At 31.9% G+C, this 14,889-nt stretch overlaps 6 protein-coding genes across 7 annotated transcripts in view; 4 read left to right on the forward strand and 2 right to left on the reverse strand.

Moving 5' to 3' along the window:
• LOC134832011 (3'-5' RNA helicase YTHDC2-like) overlaps positions 1 to 14,889 on the reverse strand; it is a 216,013-nt gene that overhangs the window by 6,931 nt on the left and 194,193 nt on the right. The gene's annotated exons all lie outside the window — the stretch shown is intronic.
• LOC134831725 (E3 ubiquitin-protein ligase TRIM37-like) lies at positions 12 to 4,083 on the forward strand. Its single transcript, XM_063845531.1, has 3 exons — positions 12 to 835; positions 895 to 1,844; positions 2,634 to 4,083. The coding sequence occupies exons 1-3, from the start codon at positions 203 to 205 to the stop codon at positions 3,808 to 3,810; spliced, it is 2,760 nt and encodes a 919-aa protein (XP_063701601.1). The 5' UTR covers positions 12 to 202; the 3' UTR covers positions 3,811 to 4,083.
• Positions 5,865 to 7,581, reverse strand: LOC134830566 (uncharacterized). The gene is made up of 3 exons (XM_063844092.1): positions 7,282 to 7,581; positions 6,656 to 7,228; positions 5,865 to 6,219 (listed from the first exon to the last, which is right to left on the reverse strand). The coding sequence occupies exons 1-3, from the start codon at positions 7,542 to 7,544 to the stop codon at positions 6,015 to 6,017; spliced, it is 1,041 nt and encodes a 346-aa protein (XP_063700162.1). The 5' UTR covers positions 7,545 to 7,581; the 3' UTR covers positions 5,865 to 6,014.
• On the forward strand, positions 9,202 to 11,979 carry LOC134828797 (mitochondrial sodium/calcium exchanger protein-like). Its single transcript, XM_063841783.1, has 7 exons — positions 9,202 to 9,261; positions 9,329 to 9,478; positions 9,639 to 10,310; positions 10,954 to 11,107; positions 11,163 to 11,243; positions 11,301 to 11,368; positions 11,734 to 11,979. Exons 1-7 carry the CDS (start codon positions 9,202 to 9,204, stop codon positions 11,977 to 11,979), a joined length of 1,431 nt encoding a protein of 476 aa, XP_063697853.1.
• LOC134829560 (E3 ubiquitin-protein ligase SIAH1A-like) lies at positions 12,141 to 13,653 on the forward strand. Its single transcript, XM_063842662.1, has 2 exons — positions 12,141 to 12,254; positions 12,319 to 13,653. The coding sequence occupies exon 2, from the start codon at positions 12,454 to 12,456 to the stop codon at positions 13,393 to 13,395; it is 942 nt and encodes a 313-aa protein (XP_063698732.1). The 5' UTR covers positions 12,141 to 12,254; positions 12,319 to 12,453; the 3' UTR covers positions 13,396 to 13,653.
• Positions 14,563 to 14,889, forward strand: part of LOC134832306 (protein furry) — a 54,952-nt gene continuing 54,625 nt past the window's right edge. For both annotated transcript variants that reach the window (XM_063846289.1, XM_063846290.1), the window contains exon 1: positions 14,563 to 14,889. In XM_063846289.1, the coding sequence (XP_063702359.1) occupies positions 14,841 to 14,889 (49 nt within the window). In that variant the 5' untranslated portion in view covers positions 14,563 to 14,840.

Here is a 14,889-nt window from a genome sequence, read left to right on the forward strand (position 1 = left end):
CTTCGCGATAAGAAAGAACGTCGTCTCTGCCTTTTTTTCAACATTTTTAACTGAAAACCCCCGAAAAATCGCAAAAAATTTACAAGTTTTCGTCGCAAATAGTGTAAATTTTTGTAAAATCACGAAAAACGTGCAATGGCTGTGTTAGTTTAATGCGAAAATCAAAGTAGAATTTTTGTACGCTACTAGAACAAAGAGAACAATGGCAAAGCGAAGCGTTTTTACGAAAGCGAAAACAAAGGAACCCGGAAGTCTGGAAAATGAACTGCTCCCAGAGGCCTTGAACGACATTTTTCGGTGCTTTATTTGCATGGAGAAGCTTCAGGAGGCCCATTTGTGTCCGCATTGCAGCAAATTGTGTTGTTTTATGTGTATTGCACGGTGGCTCAATGAGCGTCGCAGTTGCCCGCATTGTCGTCAGACCTTGAGCGTAGCGGATCTCGTTAACTGTCGTTGGCTGGAGGACGTTGCATCGCAAGTGGAGAGTCTCCAGCACATTTGCGCCAACATCAAGGCGGGAAATTTTCCGGAGCTGACGCAACAAGACCAATGCGGGACGCACAAAGAGAAGCTGAGTGTCTATTGTTGGACCTGTAAAGTTTGTATTTGTCATCAGTGCGCCTTATTTGGTGGCACACACTCAAATCACACCTTCAAGCAACTGGATTTGGTGTATGAAACGCATTTGCAGCAAGTCAAAGAAGAAGTTTCACAGCTTCGGGCACGTTTGGTCGAGCTTCTGAGTTTGCTGAAGAACATCGAGGGCAACGTCGACGCCATTAAATTCGCAAAAGATGAAAAAGTCCGGGAAATCCGGAACGTAGTTGAGCTTATGGTGAGTCCAAATGAGTTTTTTTCCGTTAAAAATCGTTGCTAAGGAAATTTTTCTTGTAGGTCGGTCGCTTGGATACGCAACTTAAATTCAAATTACACACGTTGCAGAAGCAAAAGCAATCCCTTCAAACGGAAACCCGTCAACTTGAAACAATTCTAAAGGAAATCGATCATCAACTCTTCACTTTTAGCAAATCTCAGTTGATAATGAAGTCGCCGGAACTGCTGAAGATGATCCATCAAGTGCGGATCAAGCCGATCAGCAGTTGTTACGAAACTACGCCAATTTCTGCGGATTTTGTGAGTGAAGTTGTGCCGCCGTACGACAGTGGAAGCTTCATCATGCAAAATTTTTCAAAATTACAACAAGAAGCGGAGCCCGTTTACTCGTCGCCTTTACGAACGGACGGTCTTTGCTGGCGCCTCAAAGTCTATCCCGACGGAAATGGTCCAGTTCGCAAGGAATTTTTAAGCGTTTTCTTGGAATTATCTGCTGGTTATCCAGAAACCTCCAAATATGAGTATCGCGTGCAGATGATTCACCCGAACACCTCGAAAATCATCCAACGTGAATTCGTGTCGGATTTCGAAGTCGGAGAATGTTGGGGCTACAATCGATTTTTCCGTTTGAATCTTCTGGCGGAAGAGGGATATCTAAATACGGCGAAAGATACGTTGGAATTGAAATTTCAAGTGCGTCCCAGCACGTACTTTCAAAAGTGTCGCGATCAACAGCACTACATCAGTCGGTTGCAACGACAAGAACAACTGCATTTGAACAAGATAAAAGACTTGAAGGGACGATTGGATCAGGAAATTGCGAAAAATCGAGCTCTTGTTTCGAGTGAAGTCACTACCGTTAAATTTGTCAATGGTGGTGCTGCCGAGGAGAATGACAATAAGACAGTTTTGAGTCCCATACGAGAGAATAAAGTGAATGGCAGTGAAAAGAATAGTCTGAAAGCAGCTCTCACGGAAGCTATTTCTCCGGTGAAGAGTGAATGTGACAAGTGAGTAATAATTATTTTTTATTTTTTTAATTTAGGCCGCTCCAAATGAAATTCAATAGTTTTGTCCAAAATTTTTGAAATAAAAATGGGGGGGCAAAAAAAATAAAAAAATTTGAAATACTTTTTTTCATACAAAATGCCAAATTTTAAACAATTTTTGACCATTTATCAATATTTTTGTTGTTTTGAAATTTTACATTGATATTTGTGTTTTGAAAATTGATTTAAAAAATTTTAATTAAAATTGAAAAAAAATGAATATCATAAAAATAACTATCAAAATTTTTTTTGAAAAAAAAAAAAATTCAATTATTTTCATGAAAATTATTTTTTAAAGAAAATTTTATGTGGAAATACGATTTTGAATACAAAAATTACTAAAAATTGAAAAATTTTCTTGAAAATTTCTTGAAAATTATGAAAATACACCAAAAATCGGTAATTTTTGATGAAATTTTTAACTTTTTTTTTTATTTTGCCCCATTGGATTTCCGAATTTAAAATGGGGCATCGGACAAAACTATTGAGTTTCATTTGGAGCGGCCTTATGCGACTGAAATTCAAAAAATAACAAAATTCTAGAGAAAAAATTTAAAAAATAATTAGGGTTTAAAAAAAATAGAATTCTTCAAAAATTTTCTTTCAGATTTTCAATTTTAGAATTTTTCTAGTTACAAATTTTTTTTAAATTTTTGATTCACAAACTTAGATTAAAATTTATGACTTTATTTTTGAATTTCCTTTAAAACGCCTCTAAACAAATTTTTTAAATAATTTTCTTTTTTTCAGAATCAACGGAAAATCCAACACAGACTTTCTTAAAATACGAGAAAATAAGACTACATTGGCTGTAAATCAAGTAAATGGCTCGGCTCGCAACGCAGATTCCGCCGGAAATGTCACCAACGATGCTTTCGACGACCTTTTGCAACTTTTGAACGTCACTTCGTCTACAAGCTCTCCAACTCCCGTCACCTCGTCCAGTAGTGTTCATCAAGACAACAAGAAACCAACAAGTATTAATTTCATCAAAACCGCTAAAAACCTTTCACACTCCTCACCGAATTTATGTTCGTCCTCGTCGGACTTGGATGTCGACTCTGACTGTCTTTTGGGCGCTGTTGGTGGTGTTTCAACAACTACCACCGATTTGAAGGCAACTTTCATCAATGTCGACTCAAGCTCCGAGGATGACGATCCCGAAACCGATACAATTTCCGGCGAAAATTTCGTCGAATATGCCGAAATTGCGATGGAGCAACGCGTCAAGCAGCAAAATAATGCAAATGACAACATTGCGATCGATGACGAGCTAGTTCTTCTTACATTATTCGATCAGTCCGTCAATTTGCCGAAGAGAAACTTGTCGCGACAAGTCGGCAATGGGTTTTCTGATGCAGCACGGAACTCAGTAAATGGAGAAAATGAAGATCAACTTGATCGTATGCTTAATTTCCGCAATAATTCGTTGGCCAACAGCTCAAGTTCCGCTCAGATACGCAAATTTGCGGCAGCGATCCAGAAACCAGATAACGGAACAAGTAACAGGAATTCTACAGACGCCGAGTGTCATACATTCGAGCCGATTCGCAATGCCGATCAACCGAATCGGAAATTTTTGGCACGTGCCAAAGCGAACAATTGCGTGACACCGACCACAAACGAAATTTTCTACAATGATTTGTTCAGTCCCTCAACAAGTTCCGCAAATAAAACGTCGTCTGGCGACAATCCCATTTTTATGCCCTCATTCCAACCAACTACGCTCGCAGCAAAAGCGGCCAATGCCACAATCATCAGCAAGGAGAACAAACGGAACAACAATGCCGATCGCTTTTCCACATTTAGTTTGCAAGACGAGGATTTGTTCGTAAATTTTAATGCCACTGCCATGGAACAAAATGTGAATAATTTGAATGGGAAACGTGAAGGCACCACTAATTGCGAAAGACCAAATTCGTCCTAAATTTTTGCAACAATGCAATAGTATCCTAAGACCACGTGACTTAAAAATTCACAAGGAAATGCATTATTCATTTTTTATACTAAATATGTACTAACACTAAATATTATGAAACGTACTATTAGAAATAATAATAATAATTGTTAAAAATTTGTAAAAGAAAGAAAATTGACGAGATTTTTACTTGAATTTTAAATATAAGACATGAAAAACAGGCAACTGCTGGAAATTTTCTTAAATGATGAAAAACTGTTAGAATTTACTAGAATTTGTAATTGACACCTATTTGTATTCAATGTCTAGATTATTTCAAATGGTCCAAAAATTTTTGAAATAAAAATAGAAAAAAAATCAGTAATTTCCCAAGCGTTTTAATTATTTTTTTTTATTAATGAAGTGGCTATTTCCCCTATTTCAAAAGTCAAAAGCATAATGAGTTAAAAAATTAAAATTTAAAAAAGTTAAGATCTGTCCAAATAATTTTTCAATTAGATCAAAAATATTCTGAACTATTTTGCCATTAAAAGAACAAAAAATTTATTGGGGAAAATTTATTTATTTTTTAATATTTCTAAAAACTAAACTAAATATTTCTAAAGAGATTTTTCATTTTTTAATTTATTTTTATTTTATTTTTATATTTTTATATCAAAAATTTCAAATAAAATTTGGAGTGATTTAAAAATGATTTAATATTTTTTATATTTAATACTTTCTAAAAAAATCATTTTTTTTTTATTATAAAAAATCTTAAAATATAAAAATTTAAAATAATAAATTTAAATTTAAAAATAATTTTTTAAAAATTAATTAATTTTTTTTATTTGTAGATTCGATAATTTTAAAATTTGATACGAGAAAAAAAATTATCTAACACATTAATTTATTCTAAGCACATGATCAACATAAAAACAACACTATTGTTTAAAAAATAATTATTTTTTTAACAAAAATTTTGTTCTATTATATCACACTCAATAACAGACTCTTCAGTTGTTAATGAGAATAGTAAATAAAAGTCATGAAACTCAACAGAAGGTAAATGTAAATCTTGAAAAATAGAAAAAAAAATACTAAAAATTTAATATTTTCTTAGATCAGGCACAGTCAGTGGAATAATTTTGATTATAATTTTACTAACCTACATGAAGAATAAAGGAAATTCTAATTTTTTGAACCATCAAAACCATAATTCCTTCAAAATACTCAATATTACAAACTTCAAATTTATAATTCAACAACCTCCGTGTCCTGCAAACGGATTAGACTTATTAGTATTGGTCACCTCGGCTTCTCAAAATCTCCTTCAACGTGAAGTTATTCGACGAACATGGGCAAACCAGGAGCAAAGTAGCAAATTCGGTAATTTTATGGTGTACTTTCTTCTTGGAATTGCCGACACCGATGTCGTACAAGAACAAATAGCTCTGGAAAATACGATTTTTAATGATATAATTCAAGGGTCATTCATCGATACCTACGAAAATTTAACTTACAAAGCGGTGATGGGTTTGAAATGGTTCGACACCTTTTGCAGTAATACCAAAATTTTGCTAAAAGTGGATGATGACGTTATATTGAATTTGCCATATATTTTGCATGCCACTAAAAACAACTTTTGGAAGTCCATTGAAGATGCAAACAAAGATTTTCTATTTTGTAGAAAGTTTGTCAATGCATCAGTTGAACGGGATGTAAGTTCAAGATATTTCGTGTCAACCGATGACTTTCCTGATGAAATTTATCCGAATTTTTGTATGGGCTCGGCAGTGTTTTATGCATCACATACGGTAAAAGAACTACTCACAAAAATGAAAAACGTTAATTTTTTATATTTGGAGGACGTTTTCATGACTGGTTTGGTGAGAAATCAAACATCGATTAAAGTGACAAATTGTGATTCGCTCTGTAATGATTATTTTGATGAAATTGAGTCATTATCGCGTCATGAAAATCTAAAAATTCCAAATTTTTTCATCGGACCTATTGGAATTGATATGGTCAAAGAAGGTGAAATGCTTTGGCGAGGAGTGCAAAATTTAAATAAACATTATAAATTGTCTTGATCGATATTTTGAACACAATGTTTATTTTTTTAAAACTTTTTTGACATGAAGAATGTAGAATTTTGAGGTTTGAGGACAAAAAATTAAAATAATCAACATAAACATTAAAATATATCACAAAACAATTACATAAAATGCACTTCAAAACTTAAAAATATTTTTTGCAATCTCCTCGATACGTTCTTTATTGGCAAATTTTGGAGTACGACCACTAATTATCAATTTTTCAGTCGCTTCTCTTTCTTTTTCCGGTATTTCCATGTTTTTGTAGAACATTTCCAAGTATTTTTTATGATTGCGACATTTTAACATGATTGCTGTCCAAAATATCTTTCGTTCCTTCTGACTGTTAAACAAAAAAGGAAAAATGATGCATTTTTGTAAAATTTGTAAAATTGAAAAAAAAAATAAAATTTCATCAAAAATTATCGTTGTTTAGATTTTTTTCCAACTTTTTTCAGAATTAAAAAAAATATAATTTTTTTAAACAATTTTCGTAAATAGAGTAGTATTTGATATAGATTTTTTTCAATTTCTTTTTTATTTTTTGAGAAAATATCTTTAAATTTTTTTTCCTGATTTTATAATTTAAAAATTTTTTTTTTTTGTTTCGAAATTTCTCACTGAGAAATCTTTTAGCAAATTGCAAAATTAGCATTTCAAGAGTAAAAAATATAGAAAAGATCACAAATTTGTTAAAAAATTTCTTTTTTTTTTTTGACAAAAATTGCGAAATAAATTTGAAACAGCCTAAAAATTTCAAAACAAAATAAAAAACTTACTCAACTACAAGAAAATTTCTCGGTTTCGGTTCAGCTGACAAACGTTTCGGCATTTGGATTTTTGTACTGCGTTTATTTCGTATTGCATCGGCATTTTCGGCGATTGCCAATTTTTCTTCCGAACTCAGCAAATCGCAATTCATGAGATCCGCAATGTCCATCGAGAGAAATCGAATTTGACTGAGACACTTTGGGTAGATTCGTTCATCCCGAATATCGTACATTGTCTCAACAGCGAGATACAACTCAAACTCTGACTGAATTTTAAGCTCATCCAGTGCAAATAACCGATGAAATGCCTCATCATCGACTTTGTACGAAACATAGAAAGACAACGCCATATACGCCGCACTTGCAAAGGTCTCTTTGACGGTTTCTTCCAAATCACGGATCTTGTATTTGATCGCTGCTTGCATCAAAAATTGACAATTCAGAGCGACACTTCGACGTTTCATGATATCCGAAGCTACAGCAGAAATGTCGTCAATTTGATATCTGACAGAAGCTTCGTACAAGTCGTATGCTTGGAAGATGTCGATGCCCTTCGATGTGATGTGGTTCAAGTAAATCCCACTAAAAGTTACAAATTTTATTTAAAAATGTTTTAAAAAAAGTTTAAAAATTACCTCAACATAATTTCAAAAATGTCCGCTTTTACATCGGAAATCTGCAGAATTTTCGTGTCTTTGGACAATTTGGCAGCTAAAATGGGTGATGCCGCTTTTAGGATGCATTTGTGTGCTTTTAACTTTTTATCGCTATTCGTAAAAGTGATTGTGATATCTTTGTGACTGTCATCGTGACTGAATAAAGTCGAGTAATTTTTAATTAATGTTTGGTAGACATTACAGTCGAAATTATCCGAAACTTGTCGCAAAATAAAATGCATGGTGAACGGGTAGGATGATAGTACGATACTAAATAATCAGCACATTTTGGAGCCAATTCATTGTATTAGCAAACGAATAAGGTGACAACACGTTTCATAATTTTCAATTAAAGGATCAATAAAAAAACTGTAGGTTTTGAAAAAAAATGAGAAGAACTTTAATTTTTTACGGTTTCGAGTTATAAAATTTAAATTTGAACTTTTTCTTGAAAGGCGATTTAAATAAATTATTTAAAATTTAATTAATCATCGAAATTATTTTTAGTATTATTTTATGAAATACCTAGGAAACTTTTTTTAAAATTTTTAATGTTTTTTTTAAGTTTTTAGACCGTTCCAAATTTTTTCCGATGTTTTTGTCCCAAAAATTTTTTTCAAAATGGGGGGGCAAAATAAAAAAAAAAGTTTTGAAATACTATTTCATACAAAATGACAAAATTTTTACAAATTTGGGCCCTTTATGAAAATTTTTTTAGTAGTTTTTGTGGTATTTACATTGAGATTTGATGATTTAAAATTGATCTGAAAGTATTTCAAGTTAAAAATTTTAACAAAAAAATTTCATAAAAAAACCTTCAAAAATTTTTGAAAAATAATTTTTAGGTGAAACGTTTCATAATTTTCAATTTAAAAAAAACTGCTAGGAAATATTTTTAAGAAGAAAATTCATTTAAAATTTCGATTTTCAACACATAAAATATTAAAAATTAACAATATTTTAAAAAATTTTTTTAAAATTCCTTGAAAAAGTAAAAAAATCACCAAAAAATGGTCAATTTTGATGAAATTTTTAACTTTTTTTTTTATTTTGCTCCATTGGACTTTCGGCTTTTGAAATGGGGCAGGGGACAAAAACATAGAAAAAAATTTGGAGCGACTTTAATCGTTTTACGATAATTTTGACATTTTTTTGTATTTTTATTTTTTCATTTAATTTTATTTTTTTTTAAGAAAATTTGACTAAATTCGACATAAAATATATTTTTCATTAACTATTTTTAATTTTTTTTTCCTAACAAAATCGGACGGGTAACAAAATTTAAATATAATCGCCTTTAAATATTCAATAGTTTTAGTTGGTTAATTTTCTGTCGATCAAAAAATTTAAAGGGATTTAGGCAAATAAATTTAATATTTCTATTTTTTGTCCCATGAGGATTTTCATGAGGGGATGGGAAAATAAAAAAATAAATATTTCTGATTTTTTTCTTTGTAATTTTTTAACGTTTTTGATGTTTCACGTTGATCCTTAACATTTATTTAATTTTAGTTAATATTATTTTCAAATTTGAACTTAAAAGTGAATAAATATTTCCCACAGTAAAAATTCATGAAAAAAAATTTTTGGGCACGTGACCTTTTCTTGTACATTTCAATAGGAAACGTCTTATTAAAGCGAATTTCTGTTGTTTTTTATATGATTTTATCGTAAGCAGTATTTTTTGAATTAAAAAATTCCAAAAAATGTCAAAAATATTTAAATTTTTAATTTAATTTTTATTTTTCCCCCTGAATTTTTTTGATAAAATTTATTCGCTATACAAAAATTTTTTTTTTATTTTTTTGTAATTATCCAATTTTTTGAATTTTCTTTGCAAAACAAAAACATAGGAACCACTGATATTTAATCTCCTAAAAAAATAAAAACAAAACAAAAATGATTGAAAAACTTCCTACTGCCTTACCTCACAAGAGTTATATTAAAGCGACCCCAATTGTAATTTTATTTGATTTTTTCATATAAAACTTGAAAACATGAATATACATCATGTTGATTTTTTCAGCAATCCTGCCACTACATCCTTGAGTTACCCGATGAGGATCAATGTGAATTTGTGGAAAGCACTCCGGAATGCATTGAAACTGTTCATTATATCAATTACATCATGTTAGTTTTTTGTCATCTTGGAAAGCTTTATGGAGTCCCCCTTTTGGTAAGAGAACTGAATCCTTAAATTAAAATTGACGTCATTATAAAAGTCAATTTTTTAAATTTCCCATTTCCGAGTTTTTTTTCATAGTTTTTATGAATTTTGTACAAAAATAAAATTAAATTCATTGAAATTATTTTTTAATCAACTAAATTTTTTGCAGATTCTCTGGTTATTAATTTTATGTGGCTTCATAATTACGATTTCCACTCGTTTCTACACAAACGCTGTCCTTTACTTGACACGAATCCTCGGATTTAGTGAATTTCTCGGTGGCATGACGATTTTGTGTTTCGGAAATAGTCTCAACAAGCTCATGTCGACCGTGATTCAAGCGGACAACGATACCGAATTATTCTACAATCAAATTTTGGGCACTACAATCTTTCTCTTGACATTCACCATGGGTCTCATTGTCATTCAAAGTCCGTTTCAACTACACAAAGGACAATTCATTATGATGACTCTTTTTATTCTCGCTGCCTTGATTGTGCTTGCTTTCATCGTTTACGATTCCGTTATTGGCATGTATGAAGTTGTTGCGCTTTTGTCGTTGTTCATCGTATTTTTCACAATCACCACTATCGGTCATAAGCGATTAAAGGAAATGCACAAAAAGCGTCTAAAATTGTCAGATGACATTTTGAATGAAGCAGTAGAAGAAAATGTGACTGAAGTGGTACAACTGCGACAATTTACGGGAGAAAGTGACATCGAGGAACAATCAGAGCGATTAATCAAGTTGAGTGGATGGAAAATGTTTTTGCGTTATATGAAGCCGTTTGACATGAAACAATTTAAGAAATCTGGAAAAGTTTTTAAAGCAATTTTGATCGTACAAACTCCATTTTACCTAGTTTTGTTGTTTGTTATTCCAAAAGTTGATTATATTGCATACGAAAGGAATTGGTCAAAATTTAATTACATCTCAGGACTTTTGCTTTATCCAACAATTGCAGCCTTTTCTCTCAATAGTGAGTAATATAAATTATTAATTTCTGAAATTCTTTTAATATTTCCTTCCAGCATGGGACATCACGGTCTTTGAAATGCCGGCAGTTGGTGAAATTTTCCTCATCGATGTCATTATCGTGGTTTTTCTGTTTCTTTCATTTGTGGTTTTTTTCACGAGTCGGACTCAAAAGGCTCCTCCTTACTTTAAAGTGAGTATTTTTTTTTTGTTTTAACTATTTTTTACTATTTTTGTTAATTTTTCATTTTTAATAATTTATAACAACTTTCTAAAAACAATTATTTTTTCCATATTTCCATTTTTTTGTTTAAGTTTTCATTCTAATTTTATTCTAACAACATTTTCCAAAAAAAAATTATGTATATTTTTTTAAAATTTTGACCATTTTGATAAATTTTGGTACTATGATTAAGAGTTTATCATGGATTTTCTTCTCTAAAATTTTTTTCCTTAATTAATTAAAGTTTTTTTTTTCAATTTTTTTCAAATGAAATGATATTTTTAGGTTTTTGTGGTATACACCTATTTGGCATCAATTCACTTAATTTACATAATTTTATTGGAATTGATAAGTGGTCTTCATACCATTGGAGTTTTGTGTGGACTTCAACGCGCAACAATTGGTGGAACATTTCTAGCATGGGCCAATGGATTGATAAGTAACTTTTTCTAAATCAAAAAAATGAATCCCATTAATTTTTCATGATTTTTTAGACATTTTCACGAATATCGTTTTATGTCATCGAAAGTTTAATAGAATGGCCATCACTTCCACTTTTGTTGAAGCTTTTTTCAGTAAGATTTTTTTTTTGAAGTTTATAAAAGTATTTGAAAAACATTTTTTGTTTTTAGTTCTTACCATCGGAATTGGATCCACGATGTTGATACGCCTTTTATTCCATCATGATTGGACTTATCGAGTACGTTTTATCTTTTTTAGCCTTAAAATTATTTCTTTTTCACTTTCGTTGAATCAGACTGTGATATTTTTCTATGAATTACTTAGACTAATTTTGTTTTACGTTATTTTTCATAAAATTGAATATTTTTTTTAAATTTTCAAAAATTAGTTTTTTTTAAGAAATTTGATACTGCGAACAATTTTTCACCTAAATAATAATTTACCATTTTATAAACTTTATTTTAAAATTTTTGAGTCAAAATTAAAGAATATTTCATTTGTCATTTCAATTTTGGTCGTGTAATTATTTTTTATCAAATTATTTATTATTTTTTTAAATTATAAATATAAAAATCTTATTTTTTCCTTTCTTTCGTTTTTTAGTTTCGTTCCGGCGTCAATGGACCCACTTGCCTGATATTTCTCTTCATAATGGTGATTTACAATTGGTTCACAACGTGCCTCATGCACTACCAAGCAAGACGTAGCTTGGGTATTTTCATGCTGGTGACTTATTTGGTCTTTGTAACTTTCCTCTTTCTCTGCGAAGAGGAAATTTTGCATCCCTATGGCACGGATCACATTCGACAAATAGAAAATATCGACAATGACATGTACAGAATTAATTGAGGGAATAAATTTAACGGTTTTTTCATTAACGGTCCGATCATTTGAACGAAAAAAATACCTCGAATGTAAATCCTGTCGATTGCACTTTCATTCGGAGGAACATGTCACTCTGAAAAACGAAAATTTTCGGAACCCCTTTGGTCACCTCCTAAATCCGTGATGCCCGATGGATGGTTCGGTGGCGTATTGAGTTGCAGTGTTGTAAACTGATTAATAGCTGTGAATTATTTTGATCGAAATTGCGCACTAAACATTAGAAAAAGCCATAAAAAAGGGTGAATTTTGGTGCATTGGATGTTCTAGAAGGGAAATAAAGTGAAGGTGTTTGTGCATTTTCAGGCGCAATTGTGATAAAAGAGAAAAATAGAATTTCCGTCACTTGGGAGTTGGAGTAATTGCATTTGTTTATCTTCATTGGATACAAGTGTCCACGGAGAGTAGCGAGCATTGCATTTTCCTCGCTAGCAACAAAAGATGTCCCAGAAACCACAAATGTCGGCAAAGCAGCGCAGCAGCGGCAATGGAAGCGGTGGCGGTAGCAGCCAGACAGGACGCGAACAAGGAATCAGTCCGAGTCTCGGGCAGTCTTCGTCGTCGCGCGACCTCAACACGTCGTCGGGCAGCAGTTCCGTGTCGCCAGATGCCCTTTCGCCTAACATGTCCAACGATCTTGCCTCCCTGTTCGAATGTCCCGTGTGTTTTGACTACGTGTTGCCGCCGATCCTGCAGTGCCAGAGTGGGCATTTGGTGTGCAGCAGTTGCCGCAGCAAACTTACGTGTTGTCCTACGTGTCGCGGCTCGCTCGGCAACATCCGGAACCTGGCGATGGAAAAGGTGGCGTCCAACGTGAAATTTCCCTGCAAACATTCAAATTTGGGGTGCACGGCATCCATCGTGTACACAGAGAAGGGCGAGCACGAAGAAGTCTGTGAATATCGTCCGTATGCGTGTCCCTGCCCGGGCGCCAGTTGCAAGTGGCAAGGCTCGCTGGACCTCGTGATGCCGCATCTCATGATGTCGCACAAAAGTATCACGACACTCCAAGGCGAGGACATTGTTTTCCTCGCGACAGACATTAACTTACCTGGTGCCGTCGACTGGGTCATGATGCAGTCGTGCTTCGGCCATCACTTTATGCTCGTGCTCGAGAAGCAGGAAAAGTTCGACGGGCATCAGCAATTTTTCGCGATTGTGCAGCTCATTGGATCTCGTAAGCAGGCGGAGAACTTTGCGTATCGTCTGGAACTGAATGGCAATCGGCGTCGTTTGACGTGGGAAGCGATGCCGCGCTCCATTCACGAGGGCGTTGCAAGTGCGATTTTGAATTGTGACTGTTTGGTGTTCGATACATCCATTGCGCAACTGTTTGCGGACAACGGGAATCTTGGTATCAATGTCACCATTTCCATCGTTTAAGCGACACACGAAAGACGCAACTCAGATATTTATGACCTTTCCTTTTAAAAAAATATAATTACTTTTGTATATATTGATACATACGCAGAAGTGTGACTGACTTTAAATACCTTTTTAGCGGGACTCCTTAGGACTCCTTTGTAGATGCACTGAGTATTGGGCACGCATTTAACGCTCAAGAGAACTCAAGGAGACACAAGCACTTTAAATTGATGACAAAATTATCACTTATGAAAAATAAAATTAATTACAGCATTAAATAAAATATTTTTCGTTTTCTTTTTAGGTATAAATTTAAGGCAAGTACAATGTTATTCATTTAATTTTACTTAATATTTTTTCCTATTTTTCAGATTAAAAATTAAAAAAAAAATTAATACCTATTTTAAAAAAAGTTTTGAATTTTTAAAAAAAAATCTTTGAAAGTCAAATTCCAGTGGTGTAAAAAAAAAGTTAAAAGTTCATAAAAATTACATTTTTTGACAAATTTGAAAAACAAATTTATTTCTAATATTTTTTCCCAAGGCGAATAAATTTAATATTTTCGTTTTCAACTATATTATTGAAAACTATTTTTCAAAATTTTTTGACAATTATTTTTTATGACTATTTTCCACCGAAATAAGTATTAGTATTAAATTGAAACCTTAAAATTTACGAAAATATTGATAAAAATCCAAATTTTCAAAAAAAAAATTAATTTAAAAAAAAAAAAATAATTTTTCAAAAAAAATAAATTATTTCTCCAAAAAATTTTGAATTATTCAAAAAAATATTTATATGAATTTTGAAAGAAATTTTAAAAATATTTTTTTTGAACTGCAAAAATTGTAAATTCAAAGAAATTAATTTTTTTTTATAAAAAACTTAGAACTTTTCTATTCCTTCAATATTTCGAAAAATTGTCAAATTTGAAAATCTTTCTTAAATTGTAACTTCCCAATTCGATTTACAAGGAAGGCTCAATTTTTCTTTAATTAAAACAAAAAAATTCGAAATAACTAAAATTTGTAGAAAATTTTCTGTATTTTGATAAAAAATAAAAAAAATCTAAAAATTTTTATTCAACGACCAAATTTTCAAAAGTACTCGAACCCATCGCCGATCAGCTGACGCATCTTTGACACGACTAAAATGTAAACATTGCAGGAATCGGCGAAAAAAAGTCAACAAATAAACAAAAGGCAAATTAAGTTCCCAATAAAATCGAAAAATAAATTAGTAAATCGATAATTTTTGCCTTAATTTTGTGTTCAAAACGAAATTAAAGTGATAGTGCTTGAGAATATCACAAAAAACCGGCAAAAATCGTGTTAGTTCACGAAAAATATCGAAAAAACAAATTACGCCCTGCAGAAAAAAAAATTCTACACACACATACGTCGACCATGTCAGATGATAATTAATTGTTATTCGCCAGCAAATTTGTGTAGAAATTGCGTAAGATGGATGGAAATGACGAAAGTGTGACTGACTCAACGAGTCAAACTACAG

The sequence above is a fragment of the Culicoides brevitarsis genome, chromosome 2, assembly GCF_036172545.1.
Source record: "Culicoides brevitarsis isolate CSIRO-B50_1 chromosome 2, AGI_CSIRO_Cbre_v1, whole genome shotgun sequence".
NCBI lineage: Eukaryota > Metazoa > Arthropoda > Insecta > Diptera > Ceratopogonidae > Culicoides > Culicoides brevitarsis.

Bases quoted from the DNA above. Each gene is read 5' to 3' on its own strand.
- LOC134831725 (XM_063845531.1), top strand. From the start codon at position 203: ATGGCAAAGCGAAGCGTTTTTACGAAAGCGAAAACAAAGGAACCCGGA. The intron at 836-894 runs GTGAGTCCAAAT...TTTTTCTTGTAG, and splicing joins GGAACGTAGTTGAGCTTATG to GTCGGTCGCTTGGATACGCA. The intron at 1,845-2,633 runs GTGAGTAATAAT...TCTTTTTTTCAG, and splicing joins GTGAAGAGTGAATGTGACAA to AATCAACGGAAAATCCAACA.
- LOC134830566 (XM_063844092.1), bottom strand. From the start codon at position 7,544: ATGCATTTTATTTTGCGACAAGTTTCGGATAATTTCGACTGTAATGTC. The intron at 7,229-7,281 runs GTAATTTTTAAA...TGTAACTTTTAG, and splicing joins ATTTTTGAAATTATGTTGAG to TGGGATTTACTTGAACCACA. The intron at 6,220-6,655 runs GTAAGTTTTTTA...TTTGTTTAACAG, and splicing joins AGAAATTTTCTTGTAGTTGA to TCAGAAGGAACGAAAGATAT.
- LOC134828797 (XM_063841783.1), top strand. From the start codon at position 9,202: ATGATTGAAAAACTTCCTACTGCCTTACCTCACAAGAGTTATATTAAA. The intron at 10,311-10,953 runs GTACAAACTCCA...TGATATTTTTAG, and splicing joins TTTTTAAAGCAATTTTGATC to GTTTTTGTGGTATACACCTA. The intron at 11,108-11,162 runs GTAACTTTTTCT...ATGATTTTTTAG, and splicing joins ATGGGCCAATGGATTGATAA to ACATTTTCACGAATATCGTT.
- LOC134829560 (XM_063842662.1), top strand. From the start codon at position 12,454: ATGTCCCAGAAACCACAAATGTCGGCAAAGCAGCGCAGCAGCGGCAAT.